This window comes from Lentinus tigrinus, assembly GCF_003813185.1.
Source record: "Lentinus tigrinus ALCF2SS1-7 unplaced genomic scaffold L226scaffold_8, whole genome shotgun sequence".
NCBI classification, from domain to species: Eukaryota; Fungi; Basidiomycota; class Agaricomycetes; order Polyporales; family Polyporaceae; genus Lentinus; species Lentinus tigrinus.
In genome coordinates this window covers 1,405,640-1,422,273 of record NW_027137917.1, presented here as the reverse complement: position 1 = coordinate 1,422,273, position 16,634 = coordinate 1,405,640, and the positions used below count along the sequence as shown (strand labels likewise).

The 16,634-nt window shown below is 54.9% G+C and overlaps 6 protein-coding genes across 6 annotated transcripts; 4 read left to right on the top strand and 2 right to left on the bottom strand.

Moving 5' to 3' along the window:
• Positions 1–55: 55 nt before the first annotated feature.
• On the bottom strand, positions 56–977 carry L226DRAFT_569964 (uncharacterized protein; the record flags this gene model as incomplete). The annotated part of the gene is made up of 5 exons (XM_067684375.1): positions 56–70; positions 174–236; positions 291–503; positions 560–626; positions 730–977. The coding sequence occupies 5 exons, from the start codon at positions 975–977 to the stop codon at positions 56–58; spliced, it is 606 nt and encodes a 201-aa protein (XP_067537319.1).
• Positions 978–1,775: 798 nt separating this feature from the next.
• L226DRAFT_522237 (uncharacterized protein) lies at positions 1,776–4,794 on the top strand (the record flags this gene model as incomplete). The annotated part of the gene is made up of 5 exons (XM_067678749.1): positions 1,776–1,820; positions 1,910–1,927; positions 1,988–2,007; positions 2,067–4,477; positions 4,523–4,794. 5 exons carry the CDS (start codon positions 1,776–1,778, stop codon positions 4,792–4,794), a joined length of 2,766 nt encoding a protein of 921 aa, XP_067537318.1.
• Positions 4,795–7,236: 2,442 nt separating this feature from the next.
• On the top strand, positions 7,237–7,518 carry L226DRAFT_426717 (Aldo/keto reductase; the record flags this gene model as incomplete). Its single annotated transcript, XM_067674654.1, has 1 exon — positions 7,237–7,518. A coding segment is annotated over one exon (282 nt), but the record flags the coding sequence as incomplete, so codon positions are not given.
• Positions 7,519–7,816: 298 nt separating this feature from the next.
• On the bottom strand, positions 7,817–10,814 carry L226DRAFT_460262 (uncharacterized protein; the record flags this gene model as incomplete). Its single annotated transcript, XM_067675579.1, has 4 exons — positions 7,817–8,178; positions 8,231–9,929; positions 9,985–10,275; positions 10,332–10,814. 4 exons carry the CDS (start codon positions 10,812–10,814, stop codon positions 7,817–7,819), a joined length of 2,835 nt encoding a protein of 944 aa, XP_067537316.1.
• A 2,519-nt stretch (positions 10,815–13,333) lies between these two features.
• Positions 13,334–15,167, top strand: L226DRAFT_460184 (uncharacterized protein; the record flags this gene model as incomplete). Its single annotated transcript, XM_067675572.1, has 4 exons — positions 13,334–13,657; positions 13,706–13,855; positions 14,639–14,824; positions 14,871–15,167. Coding segments are annotated over 4 exons (957 nt in total), but the record flags the coding sequence as incomplete, so codon positions are not given.
• Positions 15,168–15,678: 511 nt separating this feature from the next.
• Positions 15,679–16,584, top strand: L226DRAFT_569959 (Aldo/keto reductase; the record flags this gene model as incomplete). Its single annotated transcript, XM_067684374.1, has 4 exons — positions 15,679–15,759; positions 15,823–15,900; positions 15,969–16,386; positions 16,445–16,584. The coding sequence occupies 4 exons, from the start codon at positions 15,679–15,681 to the stop codon at positions 16,582–16,584; spliced, it is 717 nt and encodes a 238-aa protein (XP_067537314.1).
• Positions 16,585–16,634: the final 50 nt, after the last annotated feature.

Genomic DNA, 16,634 nt, shown 5'->3' with positions numbered 1-16,634 from the left:
GGTTACTGAGACGTTCAGTATGCAATACAACCACGTAATTTTACAGCGCGGGCGGCTACAACTGAAGCGCCTGTGCCCGGGCATTTCTGCATCAGCGACTCCAAGCTCTCGGCGGAGTCGCCGATTCACCGAAACGGTACCATCGGACTTCGCTCCGACAGCGCATGACTTACCATTCTTGGATACTTACCTCGACGTGTCTGCCACTTCCGACGGCCCAGGTCGCAGAGTTCGTTCTGAAACAAAATGCATGTGAGTGTGTACTTGTACGAGAGCGCGATGGTACATACGCCAGAGTCGTGTGTGTGCGCGTCCGTGCGTGTGCCCGTGTGCGCGTGCGCGTGCGCGTGCCCGTGTGCGCGTGCGCGTGCCCGTGTGCGCGTGCGCGTGCCCGTGTGCGCGTCCGTGCGCGTGCCCGTGTGCGTGTGCGTGCGCGTGCCCGTGTGCGTGCGCGTGCCCGTGTGCGTGTGCGTGCGCGTGTGCGCGTGCGCGGAGAGCTTGTTCTGAGACAGAAGTCATATGTGAGTGTGTACGCGTACGAGAAGGCGAGGTTACTTACTCGTGAGAGTAGCGTGCGAGCGCATCCACCTGCGAGGCCGCGAAGTTCGTGTCGGAGGGTTTGGTGTCTAAGTTCGTCAGCTGGAACGAAGCAGGGAGCAGGGTACAGGGTACAGGGTACACCCAAATATCTACGTATCTAGGTGACTACGAACTACCTATACTAACTACGTTGAACTCCCGACTGCTCTCCCGTCGTCGCTCGAGCCCTCCGCGTCGTCGCTCGAACCCTCCGCGTCGTCGCTCGAGCCCTCCGCGTCGTAGCTGGAGTCCTCGAGGTCGGGGCTTGAGTCCTCGAGGTCGTCGCGAAGGTCATCGAAGTCGTGGCAAGGGTCATCGAAGTCGTGCTTGAGGCGTGGTCGGCCAGCATCCGCTCGTAAAACGAGGCGGAGGCACCAGGTCGGACTTGAGACGACCATGGTTGAGAGCAAGAGCAGACGGGCGGCAAACTGGTCTTATATACGGACAAGAGCGTGAGAATTTGAAGACGTCAGAGGTCCGAGCGCGGGACTTTGTGAATTTCCCACGCTGGTAGTATATAAGAGCGGACTCCGGCCCGGCCCTCTCTTGCTCTCAACCGTGGTCGACGCTCCATCCGACACCCAGCCTCCGCCTCGTTTTACGAGCGGACGCTTTCCTCCACATCGGCAAGCACGACCCCTCGTCACCTTTGCCAACATCAGTGACGTCTTTATCCTCTTCGTCGTCTTCGACTTTCGATCGACTTTCGTGTTCGATTCCACGCTCGCTCTCGCGCACACACCCGCACACACCCGCACACGCCTGTGCGTCCGCCCGCGTCCGCCCGCGTGCACACCCGCGCATCGAGGTTCGAGGGACATTTCCAACGGCAGGGAACCCGGAGGGACTAGGTAGTTTCGTGTATCCGTAGTATCTTGTACTTCGAGTAGACCGAGTTCGTGCACCGAGTTCTTTTGCAGCACTGGGCTACCCGGCGAGAGACATCCCGACTTGGTGAGTACAGGCCAAGTGCCGCGAACTTGAGTACCTAAGACTTATACACACGCCATTGTACGAAGGTTACGACTGGACCGACGAACGATTGCCATTTGGACCCAGGTAAGAACTCTTACCAAAACTTCCAACGTATCGACATGCTGAGCAGGCTACATAGAATCTTTACATAGCGTTTCCCTTGTAAGACATGTAGCTACGAGCACTGATCTAATGGATACTAACACAGCAGAAGCGCAAACATGTCGCAGCCAGGATCCTCAGCGCAAGTGCAACAGCAAGTAGGTGTAAGTATCGCAACTTCTCAGGTAAGACCGTGAGTTCCCAGCGTGCGATGACTAGATACTCACAAGGTAAGTCGTCCCCATTTCATCAGCCCAATGACAAAGACTCGGTAAGTCTGGCAAAACCAGCTTGATAGACATGTATTCAGGACGCTGACTCCGTAATAAAGCGCTGGATGAAAGAGACTTGGTAAAACATCACATTGAAAATGATCTTCCTGTGAGATCTACTGACATACCCACCCACAGGCGCGAAGGCATCTTCACGTTCTGCGGACCCTTGGATAATGCAGGCATGATCCCCGCTCTCTTCACGGTCACGAACCTCCCGTTGGACTTTGAGCTTCCGATGGTGCGGCACGAGATCCCCGACAACAACTTGTCTGCGAAGACGCTGCGACATGTCCAGTACGCGCACCGTGCTTGCCCGGAAATCGCATATGTGCTGCACAAAGTGCCGATGAACGACCCACTCATCGCACGGCTGGGCCCCAATCCATCGTTGTTGTGCCCCGTGAAGTACGACAACGGTTTCGCCTTGCACCACGACGTCCAATGGTCCTGGTGGCAACTGGAGCGAGGTCTGCTGCTCATCAGCGAGATCCTCCTGTCCCTCGACGCGACCCCTGAGGGCAAGTGTGTCTACCGAGCCAGGAAATGGGGACACCCGTCCGACTTCCGGTACCGCGAGGCTCATCCGACGTTCACCGCTGCCGCTGCCTGTATCAACAATTCTTGGACGGCTCTGCTGGTACTCGCGGCACGCTGCTCCATGGCAATCGCGCTGTGGACTGACTTCGAAGCGCCGAGCGCACATTCGGTGCCGCCCTGGGTACGACGCCTGCAAGACTCCGATATTCCCTCTTCCTGGATCGAGGCCCTCCAGAGCTCTGCGATTACCGAATTCTCGCACGGCCTCCGAGTTGGCACCGTCGTCGAGCCCCAGGAATGTACCTGGCTTGATCACATGGCTGTCCTCCGCCGCGCGAAAGTGCCCGTGTTTGTTCGCTGGGCCGGTCCGGACATGGTCGTCAACTACGCCAGGAACTTCCCTGTACTGCGAGAGTTCGTGCCGTACTTCCAGGACGTAGACATTGCAAGGGCGTTCCCTGTACTGCGAGAGTTCGTGCCGTACTTCCAGGACGTAGACATTGCAAGGGCGCATCCTCCTCGTCGCGGCGCACAGAAGGTCTACTACCTGTGCCGCGCAGGTGAATGCAGGTGGTGGCCTGTCAACTTGCAGGTCGAGGCCCGCGTCGCTACGAAACCGTCGGGTCCTTTCCAACTCCCAGGCGAATGCATGGCAGACTTCCACAGGCGCATGAAGAGGATCCAGGAGTCTCTGATGGACAAGGAGACCCTTGCGCAGGGCCAACAGCGTCGCCGACGTGAGCTAGCAGCTGCTGGCAAAGACGTACCTCCCCCAGGCGTCCGCGTCTATGCCTGGTTGAAGGTGCGCGACATCTTCGCCGACGTCAGGTTCTACGAATGGCATGACTTGGACTATCGGGTTGAAATCCCATACCCCTGTGTACGTGGCCTGTGGTCGACGTACCCTCCCTCAGGGCGCGTGTACAATAGCTTCTTCAACGAGTGGGATCTCAGCATGGACGGACAATTGCCGAATCTCGGGGAGAGGGAGAACGCGCCAATGCAGGACATCTGTAACTTCGCGAACAACCAGGAGTTGTTCGAAACGCTTGAGAACGAGTTGTTGCCCAAGCAGGATGCTGCCGCACTCAGGGCGCGCGTGCGCTTCTCTTCGGACTATATATACCTCACCTACGGACTCTCCGCCTCCACAACTCTCTTCCCGAACCACCCGGAGGTCGACTACGTGAAGTACAACACGAAGGACTTGCATAAGTTCTTCGGGTTACCAACGGACGACGACTCGAAGCTCAACAAAGACGCCACCGTTCGTCAAGTCTACGCTGCTTGGGTGGCGCACATGCTTACCAAGCGGACAACGGGGCCTGCGACGCAAGAATGCTGGGATCTTCATGAGGAGACTCCTCAGTTCCTCATCACGCCGCAGATGAAGTCCGAGGTCCATGTACGACTTCGCAAGGATGTCCGCGGTGACAGCGTTTATGAGGTTCGGTACCGTGACGATCCACCGTCTCCCTCGTGGGTACTCGTGGTGAGACCTCGCGTCCTCCTCATGCTCCTGCGCAGTCCGAACGCGATCTCTTCCAGTGTTGACGCAGTGCGCGAGTGCGTTGACGTCGGCGCAGCCTTCCATACAGTATCGGCAGTCAAAGCCGGTGCCCTCCCCACTCGTTCGGAACTACAGGAACGACCGAAGGTCCGCTGCCCGGTCATGTACCGCAAAGGGAAGGACAGGGAGGCCCTCAAATTGCCCAAGTCCGACTACCTCGCCTATCATGTGCGAGCGTTGGCTGTACTTGACGAGCCTGTTATCCGTGCTGCTTTGGCGGAAGGAGGCATTCTGTGGAGATTGGTCACAGAGATCCTGATGTCTGACCCTGGTTTGTACCAGCGCGCAGTCGACTTGTGCACTCAGGGCCCCATCCTGAACAAGGGCAAGGGATGCCGTATTCAAGTGCTCCCCGCTGAGAATGACACGCTCTTCCTTGACAATGGGCTCACGGACTCTGAGGCGCAAGTGCTTTCTGGCACCTGTTTGCGTTATTGCGGTAAGATTGATCTAATGGTCCTAATCTGTGCTAATGAATTATCAGGGCGCGGCCAGGCAGTGACAGTCGAGGAGCTCTCCTGGTGGCCCCAGCCTCACTTGTTTCTGAGCTCCGGTTTCAACACCGGCATCTGGAACCCGTGGAACGAGGACTGGTTCCAACGGCGTTTGCTGGATATCCAGGAAGGCAAGAAGATGCCGCAGAACGCCGACAAGTGGCGATCAGGACTCAGGCTCTTCAAGGACACGGGGAAACTCGCGGACTTGGTGGAGAAGGCCTCCGCACGCATAATGGACAAGCACCTCACGCATGGATAATGACCGGACGGACTACGCACGCATACGTACTCGCTAGGACTGAATGTATCTACCATATCTGTTGTAGCATACCATGAACTTCATCGAGAACATGCTGAATTGCCTTTCGAATACTCAATTAAAACAGAACTGATGTGTGAGTAAGTAATGAGTGATAACAAGGAAGGGCGTCTAAGGGCGTCTACCCAACCCTAGAGCTGTGCACCCTAACCCTAGGGTAGGAGTTCTCGAGTAAGAAACATTCTTACTCGGGACCCACCAGTTACTTACCTGAGACTATCTGAGTTTGAAATTTATTCCCACGGGGATCACGAAGCGTTACCTGGGTTGGCAGAAATCGTCGTACCTAAAGAACGCTCTCTTCGTTCCTCATCGATCGTAATTAGAATCCCACGGTTCGTGCCTACAACATGAGGGTGTGCAGGTACCCACGGGTTTACCTAGCCATACCCGCATCCGTGAAAACCCGTGGGAAACAGGTACTTACACCCGCGGATGTACTTACCCATGGGTATTCCCACGGATTTATCCTTGGGTACCCACGGGTTTTGCTAACTCGTGAAGGTCCCTACACCAAAGAGCGAGCTTTGGACGGTTGAAGCTCTGAAGGTTTGCGTTCTACAGTGGGAAATGTTCTGTCTCCCCATGACAGATGATTGACGGGCCTATTGAAGAGCAGAGAGGGCGGCCCAACGACGACAATGTTGGTGGTTAACGGAAGAGGTGACTTTGGGCGCTTGTTCTTCTCTTCCTTCTCTCTTGCAATGCTTCTCGACTTGCGTCGACTTGCTTAAGTCGCCTCCTTCTCTAACATCTACTAAGCACACGAACTTTCTGGCGGTTGAACTGTGAGAGCAGTGAAGTGTCACCCGTTCGAGCAGACTGTAAGGACTGGCATAGATGAGGAGGGTATTTTTGGTCGGGGATACATAACCGAGGTACGCCAATTACCTTGTGCTCACCCAAAGCCATCGTGTTTACGCATCCTCTTGTGTCATAAGATCTTGCAAGTACTGCCAAAATATCTATATCCATGATCGCTCCCAAGTCATTGTATCGCAGTCCCAGGTACCGTCGCCCGGCGTGGCCTTCAACGATGTAACGTGTAGCTTTACATCCGACCTTGCAATATTTTCCGACTTCGTGCCTCATCTCTCCGCAACGCGGGACGATACATACTCTCCATCCCGCGAATCTTACACCATTCGACCCACGAACGACTTCTTCTCCAGTGCAGTCACAATGTGAAGATATCTTTCTTACCTCCCAGCAATGCGATATGGCTCGGTATGAACATTCAATACGTCGGAACTTTGATGGCTGATTCAAGCTCGTCATGTTGAGGATGATGTTTGGGAGTGCAGCGTTTTAGAAGGCCATTTGTATTCAATCAACGAGGCCACGGCGTCTGTCCTCCCGTACGTCCATCGACTGCAGGGTGCAGCGGTGACTGGGACCAAGACCGATCGGCATATCGATTACACTCGAGCCTGGTTTTGCTCGGGTGCATGAGCTCTCTCAAGCTTCTCATGGACTCTGAGTCGGTGCATTTAGTGGGTCAGGGCCGACAATACAACATCGCGTTGTCATCTTCTATTCGCCTACCATCGGATGGAGGCCTCCATGGCATCGAGAGAGAGCCTGCTCAGTCGGCTGTGGGTCCAAAGAATTTGTCGAATATGTACGTGGTGCGGCCTTTTACCGCGCTGGTTCTCAGGGCACTCATACCATCACCGCTGCAGTCCATACAGGCATACGCCGTTCGGAAATCACAGCAGCGCTACAGACCAATGGCGGCCATATATGATGCCTCCCTCGACTGTTCACTTGTCATCTGCAATTTTTTCGAGTTTCTACACCAGCGATACGTCGAACATGTCATCGGCCTGGGATCCGCCTCCACCTCCCCCTAGTGTTGCAAAGTCCTGTCCTGTCCTGTCTTTTGACCCTCAGGCAGGAGGACAGGACTTAGGACCTAGGACAGGACACGTGAAAGTTGGAAGGACAGGACCCAGGACACGTGTCCTCAAAGGACATGTGTCCTCATGTGTCCTCTTGATATTGGCCTCTCCATGAGGACAGGACTGGTTATAGGACTGGTCCGGACTGGTCCTACCTTGTATAAAGCAATGGATGTCTGTAATAGACTGCCAATATGCTTCAGATTCCATCATAGTTTCAAGTCTACACATTGTTCAAGGTCATATATCACTTAATAGCAATAGTTAATGGCAGACATTAATCAGATGAACATGCACTATAGCCACACAGCAAGGACCAGTCCTGACGTGTCCTTTCAAAATCTCAAACCATGAGGACTGAGGACACGTCAAAGGACAGGACACGATGAGGACACGTGTGAAGTCCAGTCCTTAGCAGTCCTGTTCCAGTCCTAGGACCAGTCCTGCATGTGTCCTAGGACTGGACTTAGCAACACTACCTCCCCCGACCAAGCTCAGCCGCCACCGTCAGCTCTGCCCGCTCGCCGGCGTGCATGTCTCCCCGATTTGCCTTGGAGGTATGAGCATCGGGAACAAGTGGGCTGATTTCGGTATGGGCACGATGGACAAGGAATTGAGCTTCAAGCTCCTGGACGCCTTCTACGAGGCAGGCGGGAACTTCATCGACACGGCGAGCAACTACCAAGACGAGTCCTCAGAAGAGTTCATTGGAGAGTGGATGGAGACGAGGGGTATCCGGGACCAGATCGTCGTCGCGACCAAGGTACGAAAATTGCGGATCGTTTGGCTAGGGCAGGAGATTGACCGTGCTGTCCTGTCAGTACTCCACGAACTTCAAGCGTGGACGGACGGACGTCAAGCAGCATACATCAGGAAAAACCTCCCCTGCAAATTTTCGCTAATGAGCACATAATAACAGACATTTGCAGACATTCAACTACTCGAAGACATGGTGTTGATAATTAGTGCTATCGGGTGACTACTTCAAAGAGCGCTTTGCCAATTTGTCCGGACTTGCACTCATATATGACCACCCATTCGCAGAGCTCGAAGAACAATGTTTAGAATAGTGTCATATACATATGGATGTCACTAAAACAATTCAACCAGTAGTCCTCACAGGAATCTAATATTGTACTACTAGTCCACTCACGTGGGATGACACCGTCACGCCGAGAGATGGCCGGGAAGAGGTGGCAGCTGCGGCGGATGTTCTTCACCTCGATGACACTTGCAATGAGCGAGCGCTGACGATCTCGCTCGCGTGAGACCTTGTACAGTCCATGTATGGGATCGGGCTGTGCGAATGGCGTGAACCACTCCACATAAGCGAGCGGACCGGGATCGATCACATCCGGGATGAGCTGCTTGTGCGCAGCCTCAGAAAGCTTGAACACAAGTCGCATTCTGCCAACATGATAGCCTCCAAGGAGTATGAGCACATGACTGTGAACATTCATGAGCAGAAAACATACCCTGGACACCGGAAGGGCCACCGGTACCATCATTGACGAGCACAGTATCGAAGTGTGCAGGAACTGGGCGTCGATAACAGTCGTGACGTGCTGGGCGCGCATGCGCTGCATCATGAACTGCCTCCATGATGCCAAGCTGTTGCGCGTCCTCGAGAACGAACCTGATCTTGTGGAAGACTGGTAGTGTGGAGAAGCGGTAGGAGATGGTGAGTGCTTCACGTTCAACCTCATCCGGTGCGAGCAAAGGGTTCCGATAGCCAACAATGTATCGCGCAAGGGCGTCGCGTATCCATGTTGCACCGTAGTCGTTCACTGCTGCATCAAAGCGGAGTGCTTTGACGCTCGGATTCTTTGTCATCTTGATCCGGGTGAATGACGGGACAGGGAGATCTATGTCGGCATGACGGGGGGAAGAGGCTGCAGGTAGAGAGGGGGACGAGTATTGCCGAAGATGCCATGCAATGTAAGCCTCATGACGCTGGATCTTCTCGCGGCGTTCGAGCCACAGTGTCATCTGTGGGAACTCATCGCGGTGGTTGGTAGCACGATAGGCGTCCTTGGCAAAGTCAATGTGTAACCGCTCGGTGTACTGAGTGTCGTAGTTGTCGGTAGTGCCAAAGAGCTCGATAGAGAGTGGATAGTGGTCGAGTGAGTGCAGCTTAGGCAACTTGAAGTGCAGACGGATCCCAAGGTCGACGAAGATCTCTTTGTTCGCGTGAAACTGAGCGAGAGAGGAACAGAGCGAGGTGAGGGTGTCGGATGTGTGTGCCGGGTAGCGAGCGAGGTAGAGGAAATCCAAAAGCGCGCAGACAGCGCGAACCAATCGTGTTGAAGACATGCCATTGCGCAGGGGGAGGCCGATGACGAGAGCGAGCATGAAGCGACAGATGTCGCCATGCTCTTTGCCGGTGACCCTCTGAAGGGTTGTGATGCCTTTCAGGAAGAGTCGAATCTGGTGATTCGGAGGGAGTCGTCGACATCGCGTGTCCAATTCTTCAGCTCCGTAGGCATCCTTGAGCCATGCAAGAAGGTGCTTAACCACACCTTGGTAGAGTTGATGGAGAATGTCGGGCGTAATCGAGCGATATACATGTACGAAGGGGAGGTGTCGCCAGAAGGGCTCGCTGAGGGGCTTGATCCCGATCTCACGACAGGCACGTGCGAAGGCGGTCGCGGATTCATCGGCCTTCCGCAGTGCCTCGCGTGTTTTCTGAGGATCCCGGAGGGGACGTTCGGGGTCTGTCGTCTGTCCGATGTCAGCCCGAGGGATGTTGCATTTGGGGCATGTGCCTGTCTTGCAGCATGTGACAAGGAGCTGCTCTGGATAGTCGCCGATATACATGGCAAATATCGGGTGACAGCGGCGCTCGACGCCGTCGCCGCTGACCATGCCAATGCCGTGAATCCCAGCCTGCCGAAGAGGCTTGAGAATCATCGACATACACGTGTGAAAAAGGTTGGCGTGGATGCGACGACGAGCGGCTTTGCTGGTGATGTGGTCGAGGCGCGAGGAAGGGAGGTATGCGAGCAGTATCTGCCCACGGCGTGCTGGCTTGCGGCGAACATCTTTCGGCAGGTTTCCGATTGTCATGTAGACAGGGTACGCCGTCTTTGAGCCGAACACAGTGAGCTGCGTCTTGTCTGAGGAGATTATGATGGGGACCACAGTTGCACCGGTCTTGCGCTTCTCGAGCTCCTCCTGTGAGGGAAATGAGCGGCCAGTAAATGCAGGAGTTGCATGGAAAAATAGTTACCTGAGTCGCCCACCACCAACGACCGGTATGCATGTCAAAGTACACGCGGACAGTCTGGTCGTCATCGGCGTAGTGTCGCTCAGGCGTGAACACCAGTATGCCAGCAAATTCAGGGTCGCCATAGAGGGCGCGGATGCATGCTATCACGTCGCGGTAGAAGACCTCATAGGCCTCTCCTGCAACGATGATTTCACGCCGGATAAATCGTGGCCGGCCGGATGAGAGATCACTGTCGATGATCTCATTGAGCTCGCGCACATTCTTGAAGGACAGGCCGAGCAAGCGGACGAGCTGTAGAACAACATGAGTATGGACTAATCAGATAATCCAAGAGGTATTGGACGTACATCTTCAATCTCCAAGAGTTCGGTGACCGCTGTGGAGCCTGGACCTCGCATCTTCGACCAGCGGGCGACCTGCCAGTCGAGCTTCGAGATGAAAGGGTGATAGGGATTGTCGGCGGCAGCAGTGGCCGCTGCATAGCGTTGATAATCTGACTGTGTACGATTTCCGTTGACAGGTATGCCAGCTTGCCCGCCGAAGGGGATGGAGACGGTCTTCGCGCGGAGGTGTGCGTGCACGCGCTGTTGTGCCTCCCGCTGCGGGCGATGGACGGCATCCGCTTCATTGCTTTCTTCATGCGCTCCTGCTTCTTCGGCCTGTATGGTTCTGTGGGGCTCGCTACGCGGCGCAGGTTCCCAGCCATCCTCCTGCTCGAAATCATCGGCCCCCTCCTCATAGTCGTCCTCCTCCGACCACTCATCCTCTGCCACTCCAAGACCCAGATCGCCGTCTGCCTCATCCTCCTCACCCTCCTCATCCACTTCCATCCCATCATCCTGCGGTTGGTACTCGTCGTAGTTGTCCCAATCATCCTGTTCGTAGTTACCGAAATAGTCGCCTTGGAATGGTACCGGTTTGTTGTTTGCAGCGCTGTCCGAGGGTGTTGGAGGTGCGCCAGGGTGATGAGAACCTGTCGAGGAGGTTGAGGGTGAGTCGGAGTCGGATGGATCTTGCGGATTCTGGGCTCGAAGCGCGATGCACGAAGCTCGAGAGGTGTTGTCCTGGTGTTGCGCGAGCCCTTTCGGCGAGTACCAGTACTTGCAACTCTGGCACTGTTCGGTAGCACGGCGAGTCCGATAGCGTCGCTTTGTGGTCATCTCGCTAGGTACGAAGAGAGAGAGAGAGTAGCAGACGAGAGCTCCGAGTCCAAGCAGTAAGTCAGGACTTACGAACCTGATCAGATTGCAAGCTTTGCAATCTCAGATCTCTCTGGCTTGCTGGGTCACGCACGTCACCATCACGGCGTCACGAACATTCTCGGCGTATGTTCGCCACGTCTGCCTTCGCAACCTCTCCATTCCGACCCTACACTAGTCATACACGCACTCAGTACCAACACTCACTTTATTTCTATTACTTTCCTTGCCACTTCGATCTTTCTCTCTCTTGAATCTCATGGGTCGTCACAAGCCCAAGGCTCTCCGTTCCCCGTCACCGGAGAGGGCCAGTGACAAAGATAACGATGGCAACGACTCGGACAGCGTCGCACCTGCCCCAACAAGACGTGAGTCCTCCTGGCATGCGATATCGATATTTGTGTTGAAAAAGACTAACCTGACTTTCGTCCTGTAGCGCAGCGTCTTGCCAAGGACAATGCAAAGAAAGGTTAGTGCTCTTACCGGTTTCTGAGACTACAGGTGACCGTGTTCACGTTTATTTCGTATGTTCAGCCTGGAAGCCGCTTGTCCCCGGCTCTCGCGCACACAACGCGTCCGACCCGTCAGGCAAAAGCAAGAAGGATTCTTGTGAGTGTATTCACCGAATTCTCAGAACACTCTACTCACCTACTATGGTTGTCGCGTTCAGCATCCGGCAAGGCTGTGAAGGATAAGAGTAAGCCGAACAAGAAGAAGGTCGTCGAGAGAGAGCTGGACGACTATGCTGCGCCTGACATAGATCTCAACGCGTCAGAGGATGAGCGTGCAGCGTGGCCAGCCAAAGCGAAAGGACGAGATAAGTCTGCAGAGGACGAGGTCAGTCCTTGTTAACTCCGCGCAGAAACGCCTCGACTCACCCTCGGGCCGATCCTTATTCAGTCCAGTCCAGCACCATCTGGCAAGCACCAAACGAGGTCTTCGAGTTTGAACAAAGCTGGTGCGACAGAGACCCGCGACAGTCCCGAGTCCTCTTCTTCCAGTAGCGACTCGTCGGATGAATCGTCTGAGGAGGATGAGGGTGAGAAGACTGAAGACAGCGGCCTTGAGGATCTCGAGAAGAACCCACGTGCTTTAGAGACGCTCTTCGAAGCAGAGGTGCGTCTCACTTTCCACGCTCATTTATCGAATCTCTACATATCATGACGCTCCTCACAATGTACTTACCCCTGGGCTTCATCAGACTGCCAAGTGGGCTGACAACGACGCCGCCAATGACGTCGACAGCCATGACATCGCGGTCCCGACCTCTCCGCAGCCGACAACCTCCCGGCAGGACGACGACCACGCTGCACCCAACACGCATACCCGTGCCTCATCTGGTGAAGACTCACGCAATGTTCAATCGGGCACAAAGCGCAGAAAGGAGGGTGTGACGAGTGGCTCTGATGACGGCTCGGATAGGCTAATATCACAGGTGCGTACTCATTTCTACCTTCAGCCATCATCCATCGAAACGCACGCCTCTGCGTGGCGCAGGACCGTCACAAGATCAAACGGCGAAAGGAAGATACGACCAGTAAGGTAGGCAAGCAGCGCAGGGAGGATCTGAACGCCGGGACGAGCAAAGACAAGGATAGGCGCAAGGACGAAGATAGGCGCGACAAGGCCAGCGAGAAGCGCAAGCCCGACAACACGAGGTCCGATGGCGCTATCAAGACTATCAAGAACAACAGCAATGCTCATAAGGCCGGCAGCTCAAACCAAAAACCGTCGGAGGGTCGCTGTGCGTCGGTTGCGGAGCAGGAGGGCGTGAAGAGACGTGGTCATGGGAGCCCAGGTGCGCATAATATTCCCTTCCAGTGAAGTCTCGTCCGCATACCCCATCTCTTTCGAAGCAACCAGCTCGCGTAGGCCTGCTGAGCCTCAGAAGGCCGGGACCAAGCGCCAGAAGGCTCGCGAGGTCAGTACATCCATAGGAAATGCACGACTTTTTATCTACTCTCTCATACGTTCATACATGACTCTCAGGACATCGAATGGGCCGACGCCTCTGACGATGATCGCACTCGCGCGGTGAAGCGGCCTCGCAAGCGCGGTCATAGCAAGGTTGGTACCGTTGCCGTCCATATCCGCCCTATCCATATACACACTCACGACACCGTTAGAAGTGCGACAGCCCTGATAACTCGTCTGATTCGAGCTCTGACTCAGATAGCGACCCCGAGTCGGACTCGGATGACTCTGACGATGACAGAACCGACCTTGTCCTCCGCCGGAACGGCCGTCGTCTGAAACTCAAGAGCCAGCGCCCTCGGGTCCGACGCGTCGCAAAGCAAGCTATCAGCGACGTCATTCTCAATCTTTGCACTGTCAACGCATACCCAGATGGCCCCGACAAGTCAAATGGCTTCATACAGAGCTCGCTGATCCGCAGTGCGAAGGCACTAGGAGATAAAGAGCTCGCTCGTCGCCTTAGATGCGTGGACAACTACTGGAAGAAGCTTGGCACAATTGTACGTTTTCTTGCATATTCTTTGCTCATCTGCTGATGCCGTCTACAGCCTCTTCAACGCGTCCCAAACTTCCGTGGCAAGGTCAAGAAGGTTACGGACGCCTTGGTGAAACGCGCATATGCGCTCAAGCCCGGAGATGCTCTCAAGGTTATCTGGTTGCAAGAGGGCTTGCGCTACATCTTCCCTTTCGACTATGAGGTACGCAAGATCCCCGATCATCCTACCCCACGCCTTCCTCGATCGCCTCTCTGTCCACCTCCACGCCCGCGGATAATCGCCCAAAGCGATCCGGGTGCCACCGCTTCAACGCGTTCCGGATCTTGTCGCGCTGCGACTCTCCGGGGTGCAGCGGTGACAAGACGAACATCGCGGCCTTTGAGGGCGTGATGTCCTGCAACGACCGCGGCTGCGAGAACATCGGCCGCTTCAACGCGTTCCGGATCTTGTCGCGCTGCGACTCTCCGGGGTGCAGCGGTGACAAGACGAACATCGCGGCCTTTGAGGGCGTGATGTCCTGCAACGACCGCGGCTGCGAGAACATCGGCCGCTTCAACGCGTTCCGGATCTTGTCGCGCTGCGACTCTCCGGGGTGCAGCGGTGACAAGACGAACGTTGCGGCCTTTGAGGGCGTGATGTCCTGCAATGACCACCACTGCGAGAACATGGGCCACGGGATGTCGCGGAACCTGAGCGTCTCAAGAGGAGCTCAAGAGTTCCGCCCACCGCACCTCGTATCGACATCCTGCCTCCCGCTCTGCCTCTCGTATTAGACTCTTCAACGCCTTGCGCTCGCATTCCCGATGGAGGTGTCTGGCGCTCGCGCTCCTCGACCCGCTTTCACTGCTCGTATGCAGCCTGGTGCTGCTCCGTCTGTCTCCGGTACTCCTGCAGTCGCCGCAGCTCCTCCTGGAGTGTGTTCTCCGCCTCGTTCTCCCAGCGCTTCCACCGCCTGCATGCACTGACATATCGCTTGCCCTACAGAAGAAAACCATTGTTGATACTGAACCCTACAGCACGCCCGTCTTCGCTGAAGCATTGTCAGACACATTCTTCGCTAAGCCCCGTAGCTATGGGTACCAGATTGTATCGCCTTTCGGTTCCTCACTTGCAGAAGCCCCTCATGAGAAGGAGATTCCAGCCGCGATGCTCGCTCTCGTCGCCACTGCGGTATGTTTTGTCGTTTGCCCGTCACACAGTGCTAACAGTCCTCCAGATATATGCCTCTATTGACGACTACCGTAGTGTCCGCTTCGAAGCCAGCGACTTCAAAAGCAACGTATACATCGATATATATCGTCAGAACATCGCAGCTTTGTCGCAATGGAAGAACGATCAGCTCACTATCTATCATCGCTTCATGCATAGCCTCTTCAAGGAGGTTTGGTATGTTCGCTTTCATCTGCAGCTGGTTCTGCATGCTGACGTCGACTTCCCTAGCACCTGGTCTGGCGCTGGAGCCTCGCACACCCAGGTGAAGAGTTTTTTGAACACTAAAGCGATGGCCAATTAGCTTTGTTGCTTGCTGCCTTCAACCCCCACTCCGTCTCGCCTTGATCTATCCTACTGCCTCCTTCAACCAATTGCCATTATCCCGCCTATTCATTGACTTGTGACTCTCGCTCTCTACGCCTTACATACTTACGTTCATTGCTCCCTTCATATCATACCGACTGAACAGCACTATTCCAGACCTTACCCTCATTGTTATCTAGTTTGTTATAGCCTTTTAATCAAACTAATCGTCACTATTTACACGAAATTACGGCGTGATTATCGGCAACTAGCTGGATAAATGGAATCAATACTGAGACATTGAATGACTATAAGTCTGATATTTATTGTCATCTTGTTGCCACTATGTTACAAAAATGTCGCTCAACTGCTACGTTAGCACACCACCATTCCAATTATCGCTCATCTGCTAAGCCATGCAAATTATCCCTACTTGCGCTCATTAGCAACAAATGGCGCAAAATGGCCGGGGAGGTTTTTCCAGATGTACCTGCTACGCCGGCAACAGTATGAAGACGCTCCACATCTCCGTCGAGGCGTCCCTCAAGAAGCTGCGGACGGATTACATCGACATTCTCTATATTCACTGGGTGAGCTTGTTATCATGCCACTCAGTCACCGTAATCCAAAGCTAACTTCTGGGCATATCACAGTGGGACTACATGACGAGCATCGAAGAAGTCATGAACGGTCTGCACGCACTGGTTCTCTCGGGCAAGGTTCTCTACCTCGTAAGATTACCTCCCGATTCCCTACGAGCAACGACACAAAGGAGCTGACAAAACTGCTCTCCGTTTAGGGTGCATCCGACACCCCCGCCTGGGTAGTCTCTCAGGCAAATCAATACGCTCGCATGAGCGGCAAGACTCTGTTTGCCATCTACCAAGGCGAGTGGAACGTGCTCAAGCGTGACTTCGAGCGGGACATCCTCCCTATGGCTAGGGCGGGAGGGCTCGCGCTGGCTCCCTGGGGTGTGCTTGCCTCAGGGAAGATCAGGACAGACCAGGAAGAGCGCCGACGGCGAGAGACGGGAGAAAAGGGTAAGCCTCCTGCACTGGCGAGGGCTACAGGCGCAGAGTTGCTCATGGTGGAACGAATGGCATGCTTAGGTCGCACTTTGACGTCCGCTCAATGGGAACGCACGGAAACCGAGCGAGCGGTTGTGAAGGTGCTTGAGGAAGTCGCGGCCAAAGTGGGCACAAAGAATATACAGGCCGGTGAGTGGATCGGATGCTTATTTTCAGTGCGGTGCTGACATGACGACGTACTCTATAGTCGCCATCGCATACGTGATGCAGAACATCAGGGAGACCGTTGGTCGCTACATAGCGCTATGTGCGCTACACAGCGGCTGGAGCACCGTAGCGACTCCCCCTCTCCATAGCGGCCACCAAAATCTCTATAGCGCTCTGTAGCGCTCTGTTGACCCACATATTTGATGCATAAAAGGATAGATTTCTTATTA